Raw genomic sequence first — 24,178 nt, 5'->3', positions numbered from 1 at the left:
AACGCATGAAGGACTCGCGCTTATTACGTGACGCGGTGCTTAAAATCAAACATACGTTTGTTAATAATCTCTCCGCTTGTTGGCGTCGATGGGCAAGCTATAACTGACGGCCGCATATCAGGGGCCAAGTGGTAAAATAATTTAGCACATGGTCAAATAATTTATTTCGCATTAAGTACTTGTGTTGCGGCCCCGTGCACGATAGTAAATGTATAACGGCTAATCTCACACCGCGGCGAGCTTTGAGCATTCTTCCTCAAATTATGTTGGAGCAAGCCGTAGGTCATAGCTTGTACGTACTTCTGAACCAATAAATTGTTAAACAAGGTAATCGACTCACTCATTCAGTCCTCTCAGAATCCACAGTCAACACTAGCTGTGAATTCGCTCTTATCGGCGTTTTCTGGTTCAAAATAAAAAACAAAGAGGGAGAGGGTAGAAGGTGTTTCTAAAAGCTATTGACGTTCCCACGAAGCCGCCCCCTTCGCTCCACGGTCTGCAGAATTCTCAAACTCACTTTGTGAAACTGGAGGTCCTTTAAATTAGGGTTGTGCGGGAACTAGTGCTATGAAACTGATGCCGAAATACAGCTCGAGCCGCACCACATACCCCACAGCAATCCCTACGATTTACCGCTTCTTCCTCAGAACGGTTTTAAAGCGGTTCCATGAGGAAAGCATACATAACTATTTCGTATTTCTTCTTTGTTTGCATACCGGCGTTGATATGCATGCCCGGCTGAAGCATCAGATTCAATTCAGCACCATATGCGAGCCGTCTCTAAATATTGCTCGTTACACTGTTTGCCACGTCCAAGGTGCGAATTACCTAAAGTACATAAGAACAAACTCATTCGCAATGAGGCGCATGTAAAACGCACTTTGTTTGGTCAACATTCTTTTCGAATGAAAATGAGATCGTGCAGACATGAGACTTCGTTTGTTATGAGATGCGAATGTTCGGAACGATATTTGCAAGCACCGAGAAAGAAGGAACGAAAGAAAGAGATAATCAATTAATGAAACTAATGGCTGCAAAAACGGTTTTATGGCGCCTAAATAGTTGTGTTATCATTGTCCTCATACTGATATACATTTCCTATATACGAGTTAATTTATCCTTCGTTGTTGTTCACTTGTCCGAGCTTCAGGTATCGTAGTGATGGCCTAGTGGTTTGAGCACCGGCGGGCTTCGATCCCCAGTGCCGCCGGGTACCCACCGGGGGAGCCATGGGCACAACCATTCTCCTGGCGCTTGGCTTATCTGGGGCGAAGTTCTTTGGAAATGGGTCTTTGACCCTACCTTGTGCAGACAAGAATGGCTTGAGTCATGACGCTCTTTGGCTAAAGCTCCCCTTGCGACATTAAAATTATTAACAATACTAATTATTATTATTAGCATTATCCGACTTTCATAAAGGTGCAGATCTACTAATCTTGACATCTTTAAAGTCATGTGCGAGACGTACAAGCTGCCTGTCTGTCTTCCCTGTTACTTTTGTAGACAAGCTAGAAGAGGAGGGGCTGTCACTATATTTTAAAAAATTTGTTTGATTGCTGATCAGTTGGCAGTTGTCTGCGAAAACGAAGAGATTGTAGTTATCATAATATTGGAGAAGCAAAACGGTTTTGTTATTTGCACAATTTATCGTCCACCAAAAGGGAGTGATAAATGAATTCGAACCACTTTTTAAAAATGTCTTAAAGTTAATAATGGCTGGTAATATGATTACTGGTACACTTATTCCGACCAGAACATGAGTAAGAAACTGTCTAGACATATTAGCACATTTTTTACCTTTAAAATGACATTAAAGGAGCAACCACATTTGAAGTTTTAAAATCAGCTTATGAAATCGTGCATTTATCACAATTTTTTTTCAGACTAACCTTATCACGTAACTATCAGGAATAGCAGCGAGTAAATTAGTGGTTTATGTTACTACGACGGGGATCATGTTTCTCTCAGCTCAAGTAATGAAGGCCTGTACATTGCCGTTATTGGCAACAAACAGGCGGATAGCACTACCCAAAAATACCACTGGAGTTCTTTTTCCACTCTCAACCACTTAGAGTTCTGTCAGTTAATGGCGGAAGGTTAAAAAGAAACATTATGATAAAGCAAAAAGGCAGAAAGCAAATGGATAAGCAAGGATAGATTAAAATTTTTTTAAGTAAAAAGCAGGCCTGGAAGACACCTCTCTTAGAAGCAGTTTCGTATACTCAGCAATCAAGTAGCGGCAAAAATAAAATTGGCAAGACGAAGGCATTTCTTAATGAAATTGGATCATGCGGGAGGAAATAGATTTTGTTCGACCTTAATGAACGAATGAGGCACAAGGCCGACAAGAATTCAGACACGTGCAGGTGACCACAAAAGTTTCTAGACCGCCGAAATCGCAAAAAGCTCGTATTTCCTCGCTACATAGAAACACAGCCAGACATTAAGAAGTGTATCGTGCTATTCGTTCGCGGATGAACGTACGGAGTTCATCTGTCAGTTCGTGGATGCAAGCTGAAACTGCTCAGAAAATAAGTTTTGTTGTAATTTTCTTGTTCCGAAAACTTTTCTAGGCACCTGTACGGCTCACCAGTGCCATGCTACAGATTTAACACTGCTTTTCTAAATGTACCATAAAATCTTGTAGAATAAATTAACGACGCGAATAACTGTGCATTTATTCTTATCAAGTATTTTAGAGTCAGCAGTTTTGCCTGAAATCAGACAGAACTCTTCATAATGTCGACTCTCCCAGTGGCGGTTTATGATCGTATAAGGCCATGCGACCTGAGAGGTAATATGAACTAAATAGGGCCCACCGTTCTTCGCTTTATAAATTACATATTTACGTCCTAAAAATTTCCATCACAAGTGAAGGTGTCAAATTTATGACCAATACAAGCTACAGGCCAATAGCAGCTTTGTAAACTCTTACACATATAATGGGAAAGGACATGTCGTATGCTATGACGAACTTTTGTGAAAAACATTCACTGCAACTCTCTAGAAAACGTCATTGATGTTGTTAGTACCGCTATTTATACAAATGAAATTACCTCAGCGCTGTTTCTCGGCATGTCTACGGCTTTTTGTACAGTTTACCCCAGAATACTTGTTAAAAAGCTATGAGCGATGGGATTTCGAACATTTTCAGACTCGTTTCAAGATTATTTTACAGATATCATGGAGTAAGGGAGGAGTAAAGTATGGAGTGCCGCAAAGCTCTACTATTGTCCTACTTCTTCTTACCGTTTATACACACTGCCTAAGTGCCATTGCACTGTCATCACGCCTTTTTCAGTATGCTAATGGCAGTGTGTTAAGTGTTGTGGAAAAGTCGTACTAATGCTCCACGGGAAAAAGGCGAATAGCCTTAAGTAACATCGTTACCAGGTTGGCCAGAAACATGGCTACAAACATTATTTTTATAAATCAAAATAAAACCGACATTATACGTATTATATGCCCACATCGACAGATCAAGCTTGACTGGAATATCTTGCTCTGTAACATATGTAGAGAAAACTTCTCATACCCTCGCCTCGTTTACACCTCAACGGTTAACCATATAGGCTTATATATTTCAGAATTTTTGAGTTCGGAAGAACATGTTGCGCATGTATGTAAGAGGTTAGGAACAGTAGCTGTTATATTTATAAGTTGCGTGTTGGGACAAATATGCAATAACGTTAAGAGGTGTATGAATTTTTAGGAAAGAGCATTCTTCATTATGTTTTAACTTTCTAACAGCCACAAGAAATACTTAAAACTTAGTAGCAGTGAAGAAGTGTTCAGGAATTGGTGCCTTCTTTCATAAAGTGTATTTTATGTAAAACGCTGAAGGTTTTACTATGTTTTGGCTCGAAAAAAAAAATCTTTCGTCATGATTGTCCAAGTTCGCTGTACACAGCTATATTTATGTCCTTTCTGTGTTGACTGCTAGCGTTGTGAAATCACTTTTCCCGTTCTTTTACTTTTTTGACACATTGTATCCACATCTTGATTTATACCCGCGTTGTGTCTTGTTGTTCTGATTGTATCCTAGTGTTGCGCATGTTTTCCCGGTCCGTTCCTGCTGACCTGACTATCCATATACAAGCACAGTATTTGTTTAGGTGGGGTAGAAAATCTGCTCATGAAAAAAATGGCATTAAATATGTTTTTATTATTATCTCTTCGAAAACAGTTCAGGAAAATTTGAAGGACAGCAAAAGCTTTTAATAGAGGCTAGAGTCAGGTGTTATGAAGCCAGGATAGCTCTGACGGGCTTAACTGGAGCTGCCTGGTATGTGCGGAAAAGCGGGAGGTGTATCCCTCCGCAGTGACTTAGTGGCTATTGCATTCTGCTACACAGCGCGAGGCCTCGGGCTGGAGGTTAGGGTTCGGGTTCGATGGACGAGAAATGCAGAAACGCTCGCGTACTAAGTCTTTCGTACGCGTTCAGGCGCCTAATGATGCCGAAATTACTCCGGAGTTAGCCCCTACGGCGGGCCTCATAGCTGCTCCCGCGGCTTTGGTTGATAAGGATGCTTTAATTGATTTACTGTAAATGAGTTCATTACAATTTTGAATGCTGTTAAGCTTCATTAATACGAATGTCATCGCGTCATTAATTTCATTACCTCCGCGTAACTTGCTGATTCTAAACCTTCGCCTTAACTCTTCGTTTTTCTTTGCAGGGAAATATTTGGAGACAACTCCTGTCTTTCCGCTTCCTTCTGGAGATTGTCAACAATGTACCATTTATAGCCACTGTGAGTAACAAACTTGCGATTTCGATCTCTGCTTCGTGTGAATTAGCATGTTATTTCGCGATCATAGCTGGTCTCATGTTTATTCCACTGCTGAGGTGGAACACGACCACAAACCAACTGCCTGAGCATTTCACGTGGTCAGAGAGAAAGACAAAGGTGGTCTGTAGAAGTACGCTTTGGTTCTTTTTTATTGCCAGTTCTCTAAATGCGCTGAGAATTTTTGCACGAAAAGAGCCTTTCCAGTGTCACTGAAGGAAATGCCGGGTGTCATGCAGGGTGTGCAATGGCTAACGGAGCTATGCTGTCTTCCAGCTTTACACCGGAGCTTTAACAAAAACCTTGTGGGGCCGAGCTCTAGACCCTGTACGAATGCTGGCCTTCTAGAAGTGACTACCGCTGCGCGAATTTGGAGCGTCTTCACTTTTCCGCGTTGTAAACGTGTGAAAGAGGGAAAGCAGCGCTAAACGCGACACAAACATGCGAAACATTGCCTTCTTTTTGTGTTAAACAAGCATCGAAACAAATATTGCAGGATTATTTGCTACCGTCCTGGCATCGATCTTAGTGAATATGGAAAGGCCGCCCGAAAAGGAACACAAAAATTTTGTGGTAATTAAAATTTCAAAATGTCGCAATTTGTCTCGACCCCCGAGACAAAATGGGACGCCCCTCCAAAATAAACGCATTACTCAGTCTTGCAATTAATGCACACCGACTAAGCTCCATGGCCGCCAACACGATCTTTGTGAGCCCGTTGGCATGAGAAATCTTGCATTCAAACACGAGCCGGCACTGTTCTTTTCCTTAACCCGCTATAAACTTTGCATTTGTGGAGCTAGGCTTACCGTGTAGCCCAGCTAGGCGATTGTTTGCAATTTCCTGCCGTCTTCGCAACATTTTCTGTTTTAGTGTCTCAGCTGTTTCTTTTGCTCTTTGCCACTGCCGACTAACATACTACGCTGCTCGCCCCCCTCTCGCAGAGGTCCCGTCCACTACGGCACCTCTGTATCTTCCTTCTTTCACTACCTTCTTCATCCCTTCCCTCGCGGCGCGGCTCTGGTGCTCATCGAGAAGTGAGACAGTTAACTGCGCCCTTTCCTTTCCTCAAAATCAGTTTTTATTTTCATTTCCTATTTCTACGATTCGCAGCACGTGAGCATACCATTTTGGACGTGATTGTAGGTCGTACTGAACAGAGCTTGCTCCATCGTCACAATGTGCGTCGTACAGCCGTCTTCACTACGACGCGGTCTCCTCAGCTGTTGCTGTCTGACCAGCGCTTCCGAGGCGTTCCTACCACGATATGTCGAGACGAAGGCCGAGGAGACGCGGCGAATGTGACTTCTAACGGATTCAAACACGAGTACACTCATTTACTCTTCAAGGAAAATTGCCGCCTTCTAGTCAAACGTCCACTCGCTCTGGCACTGGCCCACGGAGCGACTGCGTGTTTGACTTCCGCCTGTGAATGCTTTCGAAACGAATGCGCCGCCGTTTGAATACACCGATGCTTAGCATTTCGGTATCGCTCGGAAGTACGGCGCACTGACGCATGTCATGGAGCAAGCTGCAAATTCATTCAAACCCTGTGCTCATTCATTACTTCCTCCTAAGAGTGGCCATACCACGCTTGCAGACGCGCTATTAGCGCGTCCGCGTTAGAGTAGGCTTTCGGGGGGAAATCCGTGCGCGTTGTCACATTAATTCAGTATTTATAGAGGGTTGTGACGTCACACGTTGAGCTGTAGAATGAAAATGATTAAAACTGTAGTTTTAATAGTTTAACTGTAGCTTAGTTAAAGGGTTGCGTTCTTTTATAGCTACATGTAAAAGGGGTTAGTAACATCATTTCTCTGTGAATGCTGATAGCTAAATTTAAAAAAATGCTGCTATTTTTTGTATTACTCTTTCCTATTACTACTACTTTTTTTGAGTATTACTTTTTCATTACTGCTGTTAAAGGAGCGGTCTTCAATAGCACTCTGTAGTTTTTTCTTGTTGGCCGTTTCTTTTTGGAGAGTTCCCTTTCTCATCGCATACCTTTTTGCTCTTCTTTTGCAGATATTTTATGCACCTTTACGGAATGTATTTATACCAGTGTTTCTTAACTGTTGGCTTGCGAAGTTTGTACTCGAGAACATGTTTGTAAGTATACCGCAATTTTGCCTTTTTTTAAGCAAAACTTCATGTATTACTAATCGGCATACACATGTGAGGGGTAGCGGCACAAATGACCATAACTTGCCTTTGGAATTGCGTGGCGAACTACATGTATTGCAAAAGAAAACAGCCAGAGCATCGTAAACGCCAACATTGGCGTCATTGTCTTCTTGTACATGAAAGTTTCGTCCTTGTTAACAAATGCCAAGTGTAAATGCCACCAACAACGCACGCAAGGTTCTGTTATCGTAATGCTGAATGCACTAATAATTAGTAATAATTGTACTGAACCGGTCACAAAGTATGTGTTCACGCTTTATCATCTGATAACGCAGGACTGTACAGCGACCCGATGAGAAATTCCGTAATCTTTACTAACTTGGTTTTGGCGCAGGTGGATGAAAATTTACTTTAGTTTCGTTCAAAAAATTTCACTTGCCGTTTTCTTTTTTTTTTTTTGTGGCGTCCTCTGTGAAGGTAGAAAAATGAGTGCGCGCGCCGCTTGCTTCACGCTGGGTTCTTTTCAAACGCGCTTGACCTTCGGTAGCCGTTCAAAAAATATAGCTCGAAAGTACTCGGGAAAGCTGCACGTCGCGTATTTCTCGTAAATGCGCACCGTTTGTAACTTTGGGTCGCCCACCAGCGAAGATAGTTTTTCCCAATGCCTGGCTATGCTTTGTGCACGAAGGTTACAGCGTTCATGACCTTCCTTTGCAGAACGATTTACATCGAGCCCTTCAGAAGTCCCAGTCCGCACTCTCACAGCGGCTGCTTATCCTCACCGCCACCTTACTCTGCCTCATATTTACCAGGTGAGTGACTGCAGCGGTTTGTGCACGCCTCCATTACCGGCGTGCTACATTTTTAAGCAGGCACTCAACTACTCAGTTTTTACATGGGACCAGTAACGTCTTAACAACTGTACTGGTGTTGTCGGGCGCCTCCTCAAAGCGCCTGTAGGAGCACTTAATTTCTCGCCTCAGTAACGTCACCAGATGTAATGTTTCACATTTTCTTTTTATGCATTCACCCCGTCATTCATGGTCTCGTGTAAGACGGGGAGCCGTCGCTGCGAAACCATGTTATCCATAGTCTCATAATCAATTCAGGGCGCCCGAAAAGGCTATCGCAGGAAGTTATAGAAAAAAATAACGTCCTTCAGTTGCATTAAATTTTGTTTACATCACTATCTCTATCATGTGGCTACTGATATACCTCGTAGCCGCATCCCCACGTGTCTCGATACGATGATGCAAGAGTCCACCAATTGTATAGTTACACTAGTCTTTTTGCCTGGTCGCAGCGTCTGCGGGTTCCAGCACTTCCAGCGGGCGGGTGTGGAACACGTGGACCTGTTCGAGAGCTTCTACTTCGTCGTTGTGACGCTATCCACGGTGGGCTACGGCGACTTCAAGCCGGACGTGTGGCCCTCGCAGCTGTTCATGGTGGGCATGATCTGCGCGGCTCTCATCGTGCTGCCGACGCAGTTCGAGCAGCTCGCCTACACCTGGATGGAGCGCCAGAAGCTGGGCGGCACCTACAGCATGCACCGCGCCCAGAGCGAGCGCCACGTGGTCGTTTGCTCCACCACGCTGCGCGCCGACACCGTCATGGACTTCCTCAACGAGTTCTACGCGCACCCGCTCCTACAGGTACGAATGGGGAGGGGGGATAACGGGAACACGTCCGCCTTGGTGCATTTTAAGCCTTGGTGTATCGTGCGTTCTTGGAGGCTGCTCAAAAGCGTGCCAGTGACACACACACCGTCGTGCATTCCATTTTAAGCCAGCGTTATTCAGTAAAACATTTCCAAGTCTGCCGTCACACAACACCAATACACATAAGGGAGTGCGCTCCGAGTATTGTCTTTCATCTGGTGAGGGAAGGACGTGCCTGGGTATGGAGGTTTTACCCGCGGCGCTGGCACCTGGTCGTCACTCATGTCCTCTGTTTATGCATAGTCCGCAAGGACAATAAGCAAGGCCTTGCGCTCTGACCCGGTCCAGTACCACAGGATGTCACTGAACACTACGAATGCAGGAAGTGTTGTCTTTGCAGCCTGTAACTTCGAACTGTTTGTTCTGGCTTTTGTCTTACCTCTCCATTGAGCGCTCTATTCTCAAAATGTCTGCGTTATATGCTTTGCCGTCGGGACTAATCTTTCCTCTCTGCTGACGACGTTGGGGGTGCAATCGCCGCCTGACCTCGCGTTTCTTGTATTTTTCTCTACATATTTCGAAATGTGACGAGTGCTGTGCCGGCTAAGAAAATAAAATGCCTGCAGTTTATCACACGATCCTCAGATACGGCAAGCCTCCTGCGACCTATCTTAATAATAGGGACGAATAACTGCAAAAGATGCGAGACGGAGGCAGAGAGCATCTTCACGTTTATTAAGCCAACATAGAGGATTTTATAGATAAAGCCCACGTATACACCGACAACAGCCACCAGGAACGGGAGAAAACGTGCATGAAATTCGAAGAAAAAATTCTGAAGAATGCGCGAATGACAACAACCTACACCTGGAAGGAATGATAGGCGAAAACAGACAATGGGTCAGCTGGAAAGAAATCATTCGTTTTGCAGTACTGTAAGGGAAGGCGTGCTGCGCATTCACCTTGTTCCAAACGTAGGATGGCTACTGACTCGACAATTTCCCTTTCAAGTCCTTTCCTCCTTCCCATAATTTTGATGTATTTGAACTTTGGGTTGCATTTCTTGCAACTGCGACAGTGAGCTGGCAGATGTGTCCCTCCAGTCGCATTCAAGGGATTCGCGTGCTCGCATAGACCCTCCTTACCTTGCTCATTTTAATTGTGCGCACTGTGTCTCCGCAGGACTACTATGTCGTACTTCTATCGCCGTGCGAAGTGGACGCGACGATGAAGATGATTCTTCAGATTCCCATGTGGGCGCAAAGGGTCATCTACATCCAGGGCTCTGCGCTCAAGGACACCGACCTCACCAGAGCCAGGTACGGTTACTCCTCCAAAGGCTGGCTCAAAAGCACGCCTTTGCTAACTTCTATGTTGACCTTGGAGGCTGAGCGAGCGGGATAATATCAATGACTATTCGACTGACCGCAAATCGTCTAAGCGTCCACTTTCGTGCATGGCGCATTGAACTGAGGTCATGGCTAGGGTAGGAATGCGCGTATCCTGTTTAGTTCCGCTTAGTGCCCTTGTACTTTACACTGATTGAAATAGGGTGTGCGAACTATGAATAATTTTGCCCTTTACATATCAAACCCGTTGCTAACCGATGAAATGCGACGTATTTTTTCTGTTCGGATGAATTTATGCGAAGTGCTTTTTTTCACACCAGCGCAACCTTTTCGTTCACCAGTAATTTTGCATTTTTTCTTCGCCTGAATCGGTCTGCCGCGGCCAAATAGTGCAGCGTGCGATGGTATGCTACAAGTATCTAACTGCGTCATCAACCATTGCGACCACCGTTCACGAAGAAAGTATACCGGACTTTAGGACGCCAGTGGATGTTTTTTTTTTCGATTACAAGGATATGAGGTGTTCCTAACTCGGACGTTCCTTATCTATGTGAACCGCCTGGCGCCTATAGTTGATGCCGCCGGTCGATACGGAAAAGTGGTGCCAGTGAGGCTATGAGTTCACGTAATCGGGCAACACTTCGTGTGATGGCGGTGTGCTCAGTCTTGCCACAGATCCGCATGTGCATTCGGCACGCGTGAGCAGGCGACACAGTATTAGTTAACATATACGAGCATGCAATAGCGCAAGCAATCTATTTCTAGTCTTCATACCCCTCTCAGTTTGTTTGCGTTGTGTTTATTCCAAACAACTTGAAATTTGCATGAAGGGCACAGGATGCGATTTTCATACTTAAAGGAATATCGTGAGCAGTGAGTAGACCGATATGCCGACACTGCACATTGCACATTACACCCCCTGCATGTGGGCCAGGGAAGTACCTCCAAAAGGCCTTAGCACGCCCCTCAAGCAGTTTACGGGAAAAAAATTTTGTCGCATACCGAGGCACAAACATTTTCTTTTTCTTTACGAGAGATACGCTGCTCGAATACACAAAGAAAAACGGCGTGATAGTACCAGTCGACCATTATTTTGAACCAGCAGTACCGCTAGGGACATCTGGCGAGGGATGCATCCCATGCACTTCATGAATGGCGGAAGTGTGATGTCAAGGTCCCGCACATCACAGGACCCGCGACGGTAGTTCGAGCAGAATGCATGCAGCGTGCCCATTCTTGTCGCGATGAAACCTAAGAGTTTTTTTTTTTTCTACTTGTGGCCGTGAGCCCTGGCTGCCATGCTCCGTCCATCTCTGCAGCGCCGCCGCGGTGGCTCAGCGGTTATGGTGCTCGGCTGCTGACCCAAAAGACGCGGGTTCGATCCCGGCCGCGGCGGCTAGAATTTCTTTGGAGGAGAAATTCTAGAGGCCCGTGTACTGTGCGATGTCAGTGCACGTTAAAGAGCCCCAGGTGGTTGAAATTTCCGGAGCCCTTCACTACGGCGTCTCTCATAGCCTAAGTCGCTTTGGGACGTTAAACCCCATAAACCAAACCATCTCTGCAGCTACCATCGGGGCCTATAGGCATTTTCTCTGTTGACAGCTTTCATGGGTGCGCGTGCTTTCATGACTGTGCGCGCCGCATCTGCAAAATCCTCCAATCAGAACACAGCTGCCACAGCCCAGTGGTAATATGTCTGCGCCCGAAAGGGTTCACCTGAAAAGGTGGCTGTCCGCCTACCCTCACCACAGGCCTCGTATCATGCATGAAACCCCATTAAATGCATTTAGGAAGTCTTCGTTCGAAATGAAAAGAAAGAAGATAAATATTTCAAATTTGACAACAGCGGCTCTACCAGCTTGCACTCTTGAATCTGACTTCAGTAAAGGCCACTGGGTGATTTTTAGAACCCCACATGAGCTGCTGCGTACACACACTCCTTTTAGAACTCATGGGCCTAGAGCGGAATGAAAAACTCCTATAAACAGGCATGCAGAAGTGTGCACGAGTTTATTTTCCAATGAGAAGCAAATAATTGCGGATGATGTGGCTACCCAAAAGCACTGCATGCTTAAGTTTTGCAGTGAGTGCATTACAAAATTACAGAGTACAAAAAACACGGCTAGAAGAGACACTACTGTCTTCATTTACGAGGCCATCATGTATAGTTTAACTATTCATAAAATTATTACAATCATTACTTTTCTCATTCTATAGCATGCCTGTGGCATTTCGGCAGACCTGGAGGTAGAAACCTCACTGCTGCCAACATCAGGCCAGATGATAGCGTTTACTATGCTAAGTGCAAAACGGAGCGCACTGGAACGGCCTACAACCCGAAGAACAGAAAACAAAAAAAAAATTGTGCATAGTAGCAGTCATGTTTCGAAGTAAGATGTGCTGCTATCAAAGAATTCCGTTTGCTATTACAAAGATGCGATGATCGAGCACTTTTCAAGTCATCACTATCAATTTCGTGCATCCAAATCTTTCCTCGCGCCATGTAACATTTGCCGGATATCACTGCGGAAAGCTTCTGTTTACCGAACTAGTTTCGTGATCTGAAATCACGAAATCTCCTGACGAAGTGACTGAAGGCAGAAAACAACCTCGTGACAAAAAACTTCAATCGTTTGGTTTCATGTTTGTACCAGTCGGACGAACCACGCGTGTCACGTTTCACCGACTGCGAAGAGGCTCGGCAGATAGTACTTAGCATGCGGCTGTACATTGGCACTTTTAGTTCAGCTAGCTAGGCGGTGAATGACGCTGTTCAACGGTGACGAAACTAGCTGAGCGCAAAATACACGCTTTTCACGCTCATCATTCGACCGACCAGACAATCAGTCTCTAGACCGTTGCTTGAACAGCGCTGTTCACGTCTGAGGCCCAACCCAAATGAAATAGTATAAGATAACGGCCGCAAGCCCAATTTTTTATTTTTTTTGCCTGTGCTGAATGTTAAGAGCACCTAAGGACTGACATCTTCCGTTGCCGAAATAGAGACAGCAGCGCTTTTGATTCTGCCCTTAAGGCATTATCAGACTGATGACTGTGGTGCAAAAAACATGAATAATATATAACGTCACGTATTGTACTATTTAAACGGACATTAAAACGACAGATGCCTTTTAAGAATGTTGAATATGCAGCTTCAGTAAAAATATAGGTGTATTAAAGAGCAAATGGAGTAAACGTCAACTATTCGTGGCGAGCCACCATACACATCATCGTACTACGAATGCTAACGATTTTGTGGCGGGAAAGTTGACTGGCGAGGCACCGTAAACTGCAAAAAGCAACACTTAGAACATCATAAAATGCTTCGTTAGTCTTCGAGTGCTTTTTTTCAGTGCAATAGTTAATAGGAATATGCGAAACAAAAAAAGGCATAAAAACAGTATAAAAAAAATCCCGCATGCTGTCGTCACATGCAGCTAGCCCAGTCATAGCGTGTAAATGGTGTAAGTGGCTGTTACAAATATGTTAGTTTAACTGCTTGTTTGTCGGCCTAACTTTACAGCTACACTAAGAATTGAGATGTTGCGGAGCTGTGTTTACAGGTTCTTTATGGTTAAGACGTAGTTGCGCGAGGGGTGCTCTTATTAACGACGTTTTTTATTTTTTTGCCTTCAGGTCCGGAACGTCTGCTGCCGGCTTTGCCTTATGCGATTGAGCGAAGCGTTCCATAACGCTCCATTGTTTTTAGTATTTCCATAAGTTCCTACACTGGGTCCGCAATATAATTTACTGATGTGCTTAGTATACCGCGGCACCTTTAGCGAATGGACAAGAGTTAGTTTTTCTAATCTGTAAGTTATAGTAATGCTTAAGTCGAGGCAACTATGATAGTCAAAATATGGCAGCAGTGGACTAGCTTGACACGTGCTCGGAATACACTCTACGAATAACCGTAAAGACCGCTCTCTCGTTTCCTTCACGCTGCTATCATCGTCGCGTTAGGTTCAGTTAAGATTCACGTGTACACACTGTTTGCTTATGCGAGCGTTAATACGCAGTTAGCGAGATGAAGGCAGCGGCGCTTCTGCGAGGAATTCTGTGCTCGTGCCCTTTTATGCTTTTTTTTTTCCTGCTGATGCTTGATTTTTCAGCCCACATAGACGACTGAGCTACTTGTTCGTTCCTGCAAACATCTACCGCAAAGCAAAACTGCTTAAAAAAAATGACCGTGTGCATTTGCTTCCCTGCTTAATACCGCCATATGGAGTTGATGCGTTTGCGGGCAATTTCGCTCGTTGTATGTTTCTGTTTTCTTTTCACAACGTCCGTGGCAACACAGAAACAAAATAACCTGACTCTTTTTCTCCTCTCTTCGCCTCGCCGGGAATCTCGCGGTGCAAACTTCGAGAGAAATGAGGCTTGCGCTTTGCTGTGTTTGCTGAGCGTTCGCCCTATATAGAGGGCCGTGCTCACTCTCTGCTCATTTTACGCTGCCTTGTCTCTGCTCCGTTCCTCTCCCCCTCTCCCTCCACGCAGAATGAACGCGGCCGAGGCGTGCTTCATGCTGGCAGCCCGAAATTACGCCGACCTCGCAGCCGCCGTAAGCGAAGAATATTTTTCATTTCCCCTCTGCTCGCTCCTGGCATGTCCTGAGCGTGTGTTTGCCTAGCGACTATGGAAGTGCACGCGCATTTCGGTCATTTCTGGATCCGTCTGTGCGCCAACCATTGAACTATACAAGTTTCAATACTAAAGCAGTGGATGCAGAAATAAACTCCTCGCATAAATTGAAGAAAATATTGGAGTGCACGGTGTTCAGATAGCCTAATTCAAGCTTTTGGGTATGTTTAACCAAGCGCACGTGGCGAGATATAAGGTGGCTTATGACGGCGTTCGTAATGATGATGTTGGAAATTAAAACGATGATGATGGTGATGATGATGATACTGCGCTGCCGATTTTTTTCAGGACCAGCACACCATCCTGCGGTCCTGGGCCGTACGCGACTTCGCACCCAATGTTCCCCAGTACATTCAAATATTCCGTCCAGAAAACAAAGTGCATGTGGCCTTTGCGGGTAAGTGCGGGCGTCAGTGTTTTGCAATCTTGGCACGGTTGCGTGCGCATGCGCGTATGTCTCTCGCAACCAGAGGACATTTTATAATCGCACGAGTCCCGTTAGTACGGGCCCTATACAGTATTAAGTGCGCGTCGCGTATTATTTCTTTTTTTCTTTCGCTCGAGCGGGGGTATTCCTATAAGCTCTAGTACGCTGCAAATGACGTGAACACTGGCGTTATTTTGGTTCAGGCATCTACGAATAAACGAAGGCACATACAGACTGAACAGACGGACTGCGTACTCCCACCGCATTTATTTCATGGAAACTGGTCGTTCGTGTGGGAAGAATTTTGCGTGAAATAAATCTTTTCTGAATACGCGCTTCGTCTCTCCACTCTCCCATGTGTCTTAGTTTCTTCGTAGCCAGTCCTGCTTGTTAATCCTTCAAAATGTGCAACCAACTGACGCCATTTCTTGGGCTATTAAAGAAGGTAGATACTTAACGAACGCAAACTACGGTAAGGAAAAGCGGCGTCAAACTTTGACTACTTTCCAGGGAGTCAATGATTCGCACTGCGAAAGCCGAGTGCAGAACCACAGGACGCGAGGACGCAAAGACAATATTCAGAGCTGTAACTAGTGCGCATTTTCGCTGCCAATGAACCTCTTCCTTATGCAACTGACTTTGTAAATAAATATAAGCACTTTGTGACGATAAGTTCATAAGTGGTACAGGAGGTAAGGCGGCTGATAGCTGCCTGAACAGATTGAAATGCCAGGAATCGGAGGGGCACTGTGATAGGAAAGGGACTCTATATACCAGGTGTCCCAGCTAAATGTAACCAAGCTTTTAAATAACACGGGATGCCCTAGCCATCTGAAACCAATTGAGGGTTCTTTAGAGTCGCGTGACCTAGTCTGCAGTATTTTTTTCTTTCTTCAGTGTTAAATAATTAGTTCAGCTTAATTAGCTAACTTTTTAATTGCTGACTTCATGAACAAAGTGGCAATGGAAAAGTTGTAGATCGCTTTGAAAAACAGCTGACTGAAACATTTGCAGCAGCGTACTATTTACGTAAAGTAGTTTTTTTACCGGCCTTTAACCGTAATTCGGACAATAAGAAAAAGCTTCCACATGACAACGGTGCCGCTTCAAAGTCCCAAGATGCGCCTTAGAGAATAAAATCCTGTTTTTCCTGAAGTCCTCTGCTCGATGACTTTGGGTTCACATTGAGGCAGAGATGTGAGCGAGCAGCTGGTCACGTGATAACTTTCTTTTAGGGCCGATAAATAAAGCTACGTAAATCGTACCGTGATGGAAACATCACAACTAGCGGTTTTTCGAGGCGCTCTAAAACATTTTCATTTACACTTTTTTCCTGAAGTAAATAATTAAAAAGTTAGCTAATTAAACTTAACTAATTAATCCACTTTGAAGAATGAAAAAAATACTCGAGACTAGGCCATGCGACTCTGAACAACCTTTAGTTGGTTTCACTGGACTAGGACACTTCGTCTTTTTTAAAAGGTTGGTTACATTTAGCTGGGACACCCGGCATAACCAGCTAACACAGCTTCTCTATGGCGTTGTGTACGGTTGGTTAACGACCATTTGCGCACGTTACTGCAAAGTGCACTGTTTCTCCAGTGATTACTACGGTATATTACATTAAAACGTTACGTGAAACGTTCCGAAAGACAGGAACCAAGGAAGTTTACGCAGGCTCCGAACCATGTTCATTTTAAAGGCCCGATAGTTCTCTCCATGTTTATCTAGCGAGTGAAGTCGTGTCGTAGTAGGCGACAGCGAAAGCGAATTGTTTATTGTTTAGTCCAATTCATATTTTTTCAACCTTATCCGTGGTAAATGTCGCATTTATTTGACCGCGGCTAGGGGAATCTTCTTAAGGCTTCGTTCTTTCTACGTTGTACTTCTGTAAAAAAAAAAAAAAAAAGGCGACCACACCAGAATTTTATATCATTCCTGTTTGCTGTACAAAACCCAAACACTAGGCGAGTGAAAGCTGAAGCGCGAAATGCAGGAAAAGCGTTCTGCGGACGACTAATTAATTCCCCGGCGTCAGCCGCCAGGCACGAAATGTAACGAGGTTCGAAGCGAAGAAAGAACGCATCTGTAGTGCTGATCTACAGTAAGGTGAAAAATACTGATTGTAAGAAATAATCTGCTGATTTTAAATTTTTTTACGGTATCAGCTTCCATTTTGATCGGTTGCAATACGCCTCATGCAGCTGATTCCACTTTGAATAATTAAGTTGCAACATAATACTTGGTTCTTCTGGTTATAAGTCTAGTGAGGGGCGATGGGTACTCCACAAGCAGTGGCGAACATAATGTCAAAAAACTTGGAACAAAAGCTCAAATACCATCTGTTGGAGGAAAGCAAGCGTTCAATAGCGGTACAAGAAAAATCTGCAGATGGAAAAATAATAACTGACCGTATAAGTTATTCCCGCAGTTATTTTCCCAATTATTTTAGGTTTTGGATCGCTATTTCCGTAGTGGCTTGCAATACGCGCTTTCTTACAATGATATATCTTCTGGTTCTCTTCGCTTGTGCGTGCCCATTGCGATCTCTTTTTCTTGACCCCTTCATGTTGTCATCTCCCTGTTTGCATTCCCCCGCGTACAGATGCCCAGTGCAGGCAGAATTGGTTGAGTATTGTAGCGCTCCCTGTACCATTGTTTTCTTTGCTGACAATTACCTCCACTGCTCTCTCGAAAAGCACCGCTGCTTTGACAGTAGGGGGCAGGGTTCTTGCCGCCTCTACCACGCACATCTCTGCCGCCATCCATTGTGACGTTCGGAATTAAACTTTAGGAGAATGGGTTATCGGCCCAATGGGTGACGTCTCTTACGAAAGTTTCCAGACCAAGGCACCCGTAACCGCAGTGAGCGCTTGCATGGCCTTACGGTGAGGCAGTGACCGTTGCCACTGGGCCACTCGTTAGTTTTGTTGTACTGAAGATGTCGAGAACGCACTCCACTATTTCTCACGACCTCGGGCGAACAAATCAGTGGAGTCCCTCCATCAATATACGCATGCGACCGCACTCTGGCCATGGGAGCTTTGACCACTCAACTTCCGCAGAAGGTGCTACGTGCGTACATACGTACGCACGTATGCTTGCGGCAACAGGTAGTGGCGTACAACAGAGCGCAAGCATTACTAAGAAAAGAAGCCATAGACACAGTTAGCGCTCGTGCCCGCCGCTTCTTTTCTAAATCCCATTACTTCATTGCATTCGGTGTTGACGTTGGTAAACGATGGTCTGCAGAAGTGGGTGCCCGAGTTTGCTATGCCCCAGTGTGTGCAAATAGCCTAACTCCCTCTTTTTTTTTTCTTTCCCTCGCCGTGCAGAACATGTGGTGTGTGAGGACGAGTTCAAGTACGCCCTGCTGGCCAACAACTGCCTCTGTCCCGGTGCCTCCACGCTGGTCACGCTCCTGCTGCACACGTCGCGCGGACAGTGAGTGCGCCCTCGCTCCTGTTCCTCTCTCGCATTTAGAGGGGAAGGAAGGGGACAAGACCTCCGGAGATGGTGCCCTACTGACGTGGAGTTTTCAGTGCTCTCATTTTACATTGTATGCCGGAAAGGCATCCTCCAAGAACATAAGGCATACTGCAGTTCCAGTTAATGCTGGAGGCCTGCGAAAACACTGCACATCTCGTATCGGGAAAGTAAGCCTCCCTTAGCGACGAGATTAATGTTGTATTAAACCAATACGGTGGACTGCTGAACTTCCAGCAGTACTCATTTCCTTTATGCTGCGATGAAAATTAAAAAAAAAACGCTAGCGCAAGACGTTTGACTCGTGCAGAAATCATTTTCTCGAATACTCTAATTATTTAGCAATAATAAAATATAAACAAAAGCTACCAGTACGGTACAAAATGTATCTATACATATATGTTGATGCCGTTGGCGATATCCACGAAACAGATTCCACGCTTGAGAACATATTTTCGATTCAATATTTTATTAGCCATTAATACTAAATTATCGTTCCCTGTAGTCGCAGAAATGAACCTAGGCCCTGATGAAGACGGGCACGGTACATTTGTAATGTTTCTAAAATAAAATTTGAGCTGGGAGATGAGCCTCAGGCGTTACGTTCCCGCTCGGACCCGTTCGGGCCCACGGAAAACGAAAGCGGACGTTTCTGTGCGACCGCTGCGAGCAGCAGCGCGCAAGCAGCCCAAGTGCTGGCATGCATTAATTACGCTAACTCTGCTTTCAAGAGGAATACGCAAATTGCCTCGACCGAGGCGAATTTTGCGCCAGCCGTCGCGAGGGGCAGTAATACCTTCGTCTGCGTCTGTTCTTCTCCTGTAGTGACCCTCTATAGGCCGCTTCCAGAAGGGCGCCGGAGGCTTTAAACCCGTTTCTGGTGCAGCACACCGGACGCTGCTTACCGAGCCCCGTGCTTCCTGAAATACCGAGCGCTTCCTGTCAAAAAGCTGAGAGCTTGGATCCATTTGCGCTCTTGGAGCATCTTTGCGCTCGTCCTGCATTATCGCAAAACGTGGCCAATGGAGCCAAGAGAGGTTGCGTCGTATGCTCGCGAAAAGTTATCTCCGCCACTGTACTGGCTGGCAACACGAAATATTTTTCTGAGGCTTCGCTTGTGGGAAGAGCGTGGGAAGAGAACCGCGACCGGAACATACGTGCCAGTCCTTCGAAGTAACTCGAACATCGAGAGGCGCAAGGTCGACGTGGACGGGATGACCCGTACAGGATGACGTAGTCTTACAGTGGGTGCACACTCGGACCGTTGAAAGCAGGACATCATTGAAGAAGTGTGGGGGGCGGAGATTTAAAGATACTGGCGTCGTTTACGGCAGCTCTCGCTTGGTTTCGCGATTTACGCAACAAGCCGAAGCGCATTTCTTTTTCCTTCTCATGGTTTCTTCGCGTCGCTCTAAGTTACTTGCTGCCCTTGTAATTTGGGATAAACCAAGGTTAGGAAGGGGGAGGAGGAGGCAACGCTTTTATTGCGTCACACCGTGTGGCGGATCGACTCGCAGCGGTTAAATGGTGCGAGCGAAAAGCGCCTGCGTCATGCGCAGCTGAGCGCACGTCTGACGCTGAATGTGCTTCGGGTAGGAGACTCGGAAAGTTTTCTTTTCATAGGACATGGCTGTTTTCAATGACTCGTACAATAAGTTCTTACGAAATGAACGAAACGCGTCATAAAGAAGCTAAAGCATGGCCACGACTTACTCTCCCTCAGAAAGGCGATGAAGTAACTGCAAACATCGAAAACACATGATGATTCAGACGACTCTGAGAAACACACCGCAAAAGACTAACAAACCGCCCTTCTCAGAGGACGACTGCCCAACCTTCTAAGCCACCGCAACAAATTCGCACGCTCCAGGGAATTGAACTAGTGAACGAAAGCTCTTACAAATTATTGGCGTCCTTTCAGAAACCACTGAAGGAGAAGTTTCGGGGCTGCTGTTGGTAAAAAGCACGCATGGGCCGTTAACCAGCGTAAAAACATAATCTTAGCGTAGCAAACAGCCCCGTGTTTGGTTCGAGTTGTCTTCCGCGGCGTAAACTGTCTGCTGTTGTTTTCCAAACATGTTATGTGAGACGCATACAGCGTTAGTGACCGCAGTTATGTTCTAAGAACACTGAGCTTGGATGCATTTCTGTTCACTTGAGACAATATTAGTGGAGAATGAATGTGTGGCTGTACTGCGTGAAATGAAGTGATGGCGTGCATAATCCCTGGCTGATAAAATGTCTCTAGGCACTTTCGCTTCTGGCTCTATTGTGACAGATCAAAAAACAATCATCAGGAGCACGGAGCTATGGACAGGAATTATTAACATAATACGGAGAAGAGCAGGTGAATGGCATGCCGATAGTAAAGAGGTAATATGGGTAGATGGAGATTCCGCGGCCAAACGCCCTGCAGTTGACATGAACTGTTTTGCTCTGTTTTGTCGTACTAGCAGTTCTGTTAGAGAGACATCCATGCGCTGTGTTGCGAACCGTCACAATGTTGTTTTTAATACAACTATATAGGCAACTGCATTTGCAAACGACGAAGTAACAATAGTCTTCAAGCGCAAAGAGAGCACATGAATCAGCTTTGCAGCGCAGGCAGCTTAGTCATCCTGGGCGGGTTGTCATCGGCGCATAACTGTGACAAACAGATGCATCACCCTCGCAGTGGCAGCGTCCAAGAGTTTATACCACTTTAAACCTTTCTAAAGTGTCCGAACTTTTTATTATTGCGCCACATAGTGACATCAAGCATTCTTTCGTTCTGTAGCCCTCCAGGCTCTTCCTGTTCTCTTTTTTCCTTCTTTCCCTTTTCCCTCGTAACTTGGCGCAGCCGACAGTTCCATAATGCCGTAACAGTGCCCGCTTCTCCAGCGCTCGGCGAACACGCTGCACTTTGTCCTCAGCTACGTTCCTCCCTGAATGCCCCGCCGCAGGGAGGGCCAGACGTCGGCCGAAGAGTGGCACCGGCTGTACGGAAAGTGCTCGGGCAACGAGATCTACCACATCCGGCTGGCCGACAGCCGCTTCTTCGGCGAGTACGAGGGAAAGAGCTTCACCTACGCATCCTTCCACTCGCACAGAAAGTAAGCGCGCGTGTGTCCTGCTTTCTTTTTATTTTTTTCTCTTACAGTCATTGCCTCCCGCGTGTAAGTGCGGTTGCCTCCAGAACGACCGCTCGGCGTTTCTTCTAGCCACAGTCCTGAAAGAGCAGCGTATGGCGGCGCTTCGCGGTTGTTCTCGGGTTTTGGAAGACCGCATGCTGTGGCTGCGCCTGACAAACATAACATCTGGGTCGGGGCTCTGCTTGGAAGAACGCCATGAAGGGCGCTGCGCAAATTTGCTGTCCTTAGTTGTCTTGTGCTGGCTATGTTACTCTCAAAGGTGCCGGGTATATACGCACAACGTATTGATTACTCGTGTGAAGCGCGCGCAGCAAAAGTTTTCCTTCTTCTGACGCGCTGTCTTGCGAGTACGCATACCGTTCGAGCACTTTCAGGCATTGTACAAGCCTGTGGTGCTCACTCGCGAGCTGTGATGTGACCGGACGAAAGGCACTGCTTTGGGATAACAGCACCTGCATCAGCACATTCCGAGAAAGCCCGTCACACAGTCCTGTCGAAAAAAGCATTGCAGCCAGTTCTACACTTAACCATTTGTTCGATAATATGTTGAGCTGAAGGGAGTTGCTCAAATCTCCTGATTTTGAAATGCTGAGTAGAAGGCCCTGCTTCGATGCCCTTCCCGAAAAGTTTTACCCTCCACCCCCTCCTCTCCAAATAAAAGTTGTTTTTCATTTTCTTAGCTTTACGTTTTATTTAATTTTTTTTATTGCTCAAAGGAGCATCTTGTACTCACGTGGCCTCACAAGGCGCACCTTACTTGTCGATCGACTAGCTATTTGCCTTGCTTCGGGCCGGACAGCATATTCAGAAACAGCGATTTTCAGAATTTTCCGGACCACTTCCTCTTCGACGGAATTTGTCCTGGCGAAGCGTGAGGCTCCTGGCGCGCTCCTACCATGCGTGTGCTTTTCACTGTGCGAAACAGTCTCCGGTACTCTCATGGACCCTCCAAAAGAATACCCCGCCGCGGTGGCTCAGTGGTTACGGCGCTCGGCTGCTGACCCGAAAGACGCGGGTTCGATCCCGGCCGCGGCGGCTGAATTTCTTGAAGGCGAAATTCTTGAGGCCCGTGTGCTGTGCGATGTCAGTGCACGTTAAAGAACCCCAGGTGGTCGAAATTTTCGGAGCCCTTCACTACGGCGTCTCTCATAGCCTCAGTCGCTTTGGGACGTTAAACCCCAATAAACCAAACCAATAAACCAACCAAAAGAATAGAGCATTGGGCAAGTTAGTTTCCACGTAATAAAAACATAGGGTCACTGACCAAGTCAAAATTTTAATGAAACGTATTGACGTTTACGGCGCATAATAAAAACATAGGGTCACTGACCAAGTCAAAATTTTAATGAAACGTATTGACGTTTCGGAAGCCCTACGGCTTCCTTGTTGTTGTTTTATTATGCCTCTACCTGACCAGACGACGTTTCGTCAAACTCTTGACTACAGTTTCCACGTGTGGCGAAAACAAGCTCGAAGATACGTGACACGACAAATAAACGCAAAGCGCTCGTGCTCTGCTGGCTTTTTTGTGTGCGCCTTGTTTGATTTGTTCTTCCTTGAGCTGTTCCGACCAGTCATGGCCAAGCCCTGCGGGATGCTAAAAGCGCGACCGAGCACGGCTCAGCATCCGCGCTCTATTTACTCGCAAAGTGGCCAAAGAGGTCATGAGTAGAACGACAAGGTCTCGCCCAACCTTGTCGACTCGCCATGGCGCAGTGTTGAGGACTGGTTCAGAAGGGAAGCACTGTACCCGCTAGCGATCCAGAGAACGCATAGGAGCTCGCTTGTACAATCTCCAGTGATAACCTGAGGTTCTGGATGTACATACATAGTTTCATTCGCTTGGGAGTGATGTCTCTAACCAACTGGCGACCGAGCGCTGTCCAGGAAAAATCGCCTTTTGTGGCGTAGAAGACAGACCAATCAGAAACATGTGAACAATCGGAGAACCTAATCAAAAGCGTCTGTCATTCTGAACTGGAGATCGAACTCTGAACTGCACGAAGGGTACACCGTATCAGTCGGTACAGTAATAAGATTTCATGGCCTTTAATTGCAAATTTCACCTCATATAAAGAAAAGCAGGAAGTCCTGAGTAACGCGAAAAAATTTAAGGGTGCCTCCTAGAGCAGAGAAGGACTTCCGAAGACTCGAAATGTACGCAAGAAGTTATAAGAATGTACAAAAATTAAATAGGCAGACAAAAGTTAGTGATAAAGCTGAGTCATGAAAAACTTATAGTTAACGGAAAGGCTTTTAGATGGGACCAACACAAACAATGTTGTTCTGGCGGTGAAACGATGACGCCCAACAGTGACAAAGAAATGCCTCCGATAGGATTTAGTTGCTGTTGTAATCAACTGTAGAAGCATTACACTTAATGTCTGACATTGATTCATGGCTAGATCTATCAATTCGTAATAGCGAGGTGTTCCCTACAGAGTCTGTCACTTATCGTAAAGACAGATCCCGGTTTTGCGAGAGATTTTTTCTGTTCGTGCATTCTTCCTTAAGGTCATCATTACTAGGTATCAATTACAACATGGTTGAGTCAATATGGTGTACACTCCCG

General features: G+C 45.7%; 1 protein-coding gene across 8 annotated transcripts in view; it reads left to right on the top strand.

The window, feature by feature from the left end:
- Nucleotides 1-24,178, top strand: part of SLO2 (slowpoke 2) — a 562,054-nt gene that overhangs the window by 501,355 nt on the left and 36,521 nt on the right. For all 8 annotated transcript variants that reach the window (XM_089582856.1, XM_089582855.1, XM_089582858.1 and 5 more), the window contains 9 exons: nucleotides 4,680-4,754; nucleotides 6,816-6,899; nucleotides 7,632-7,726; nucleotides 8,218-8,566; nucleotides 9,755-9,891; nucleotides 14,419-14,482; nucleotides 14,851-14,959; nucleotides 18,325-18,433; nucleotides 21,418-21,567. In XM_089582856.1, coding sequence (XP_089438982.1) covers nucleotides 4,680-4,754; nucleotides 6,816-6,899; nucleotides 7,632-7,726; nucleotides 8,218-8,566; nucleotides 9,755-9,891; nucleotides 14,419-14,482; nucleotides 14,851-14,959; nucleotides 18,325-18,433; nucleotides 21,418-21,567 — 1,172 coding nt within the window. The remainder of the gene's footprint in view (nucleotides 1-4,679; nucleotides 4,755-6,815; nucleotides 6,900-7,631; nucleotides 7,727-8,217; nucleotides 8,567-9,754; nucleotides 9,892-14,418; nucleotides 14,483-14,850; nucleotides 14,960-18,324; nucleotides 18,434-21,417; nucleotides 21,568-24,178) is intronic.

Source organism: Amblyomma mixtum, chromosome 3 (genome assembly GCF_055824585.1).
Source record: "Amblyomma mixtum isolate Tamu chromosome 3, ASM5582458v1, whole genome shotgun sequence".
In the NCBI taxonomy this organism is placed as follows: Eukaryota; Metazoa; Arthropoda; class Arachnida; order Ixodida; family Ixodidae; genus Amblyomma; species Amblyomma mixtum.
This window is presented reverse-complemented; position numbering and strand designations above follow the sequence as displayed.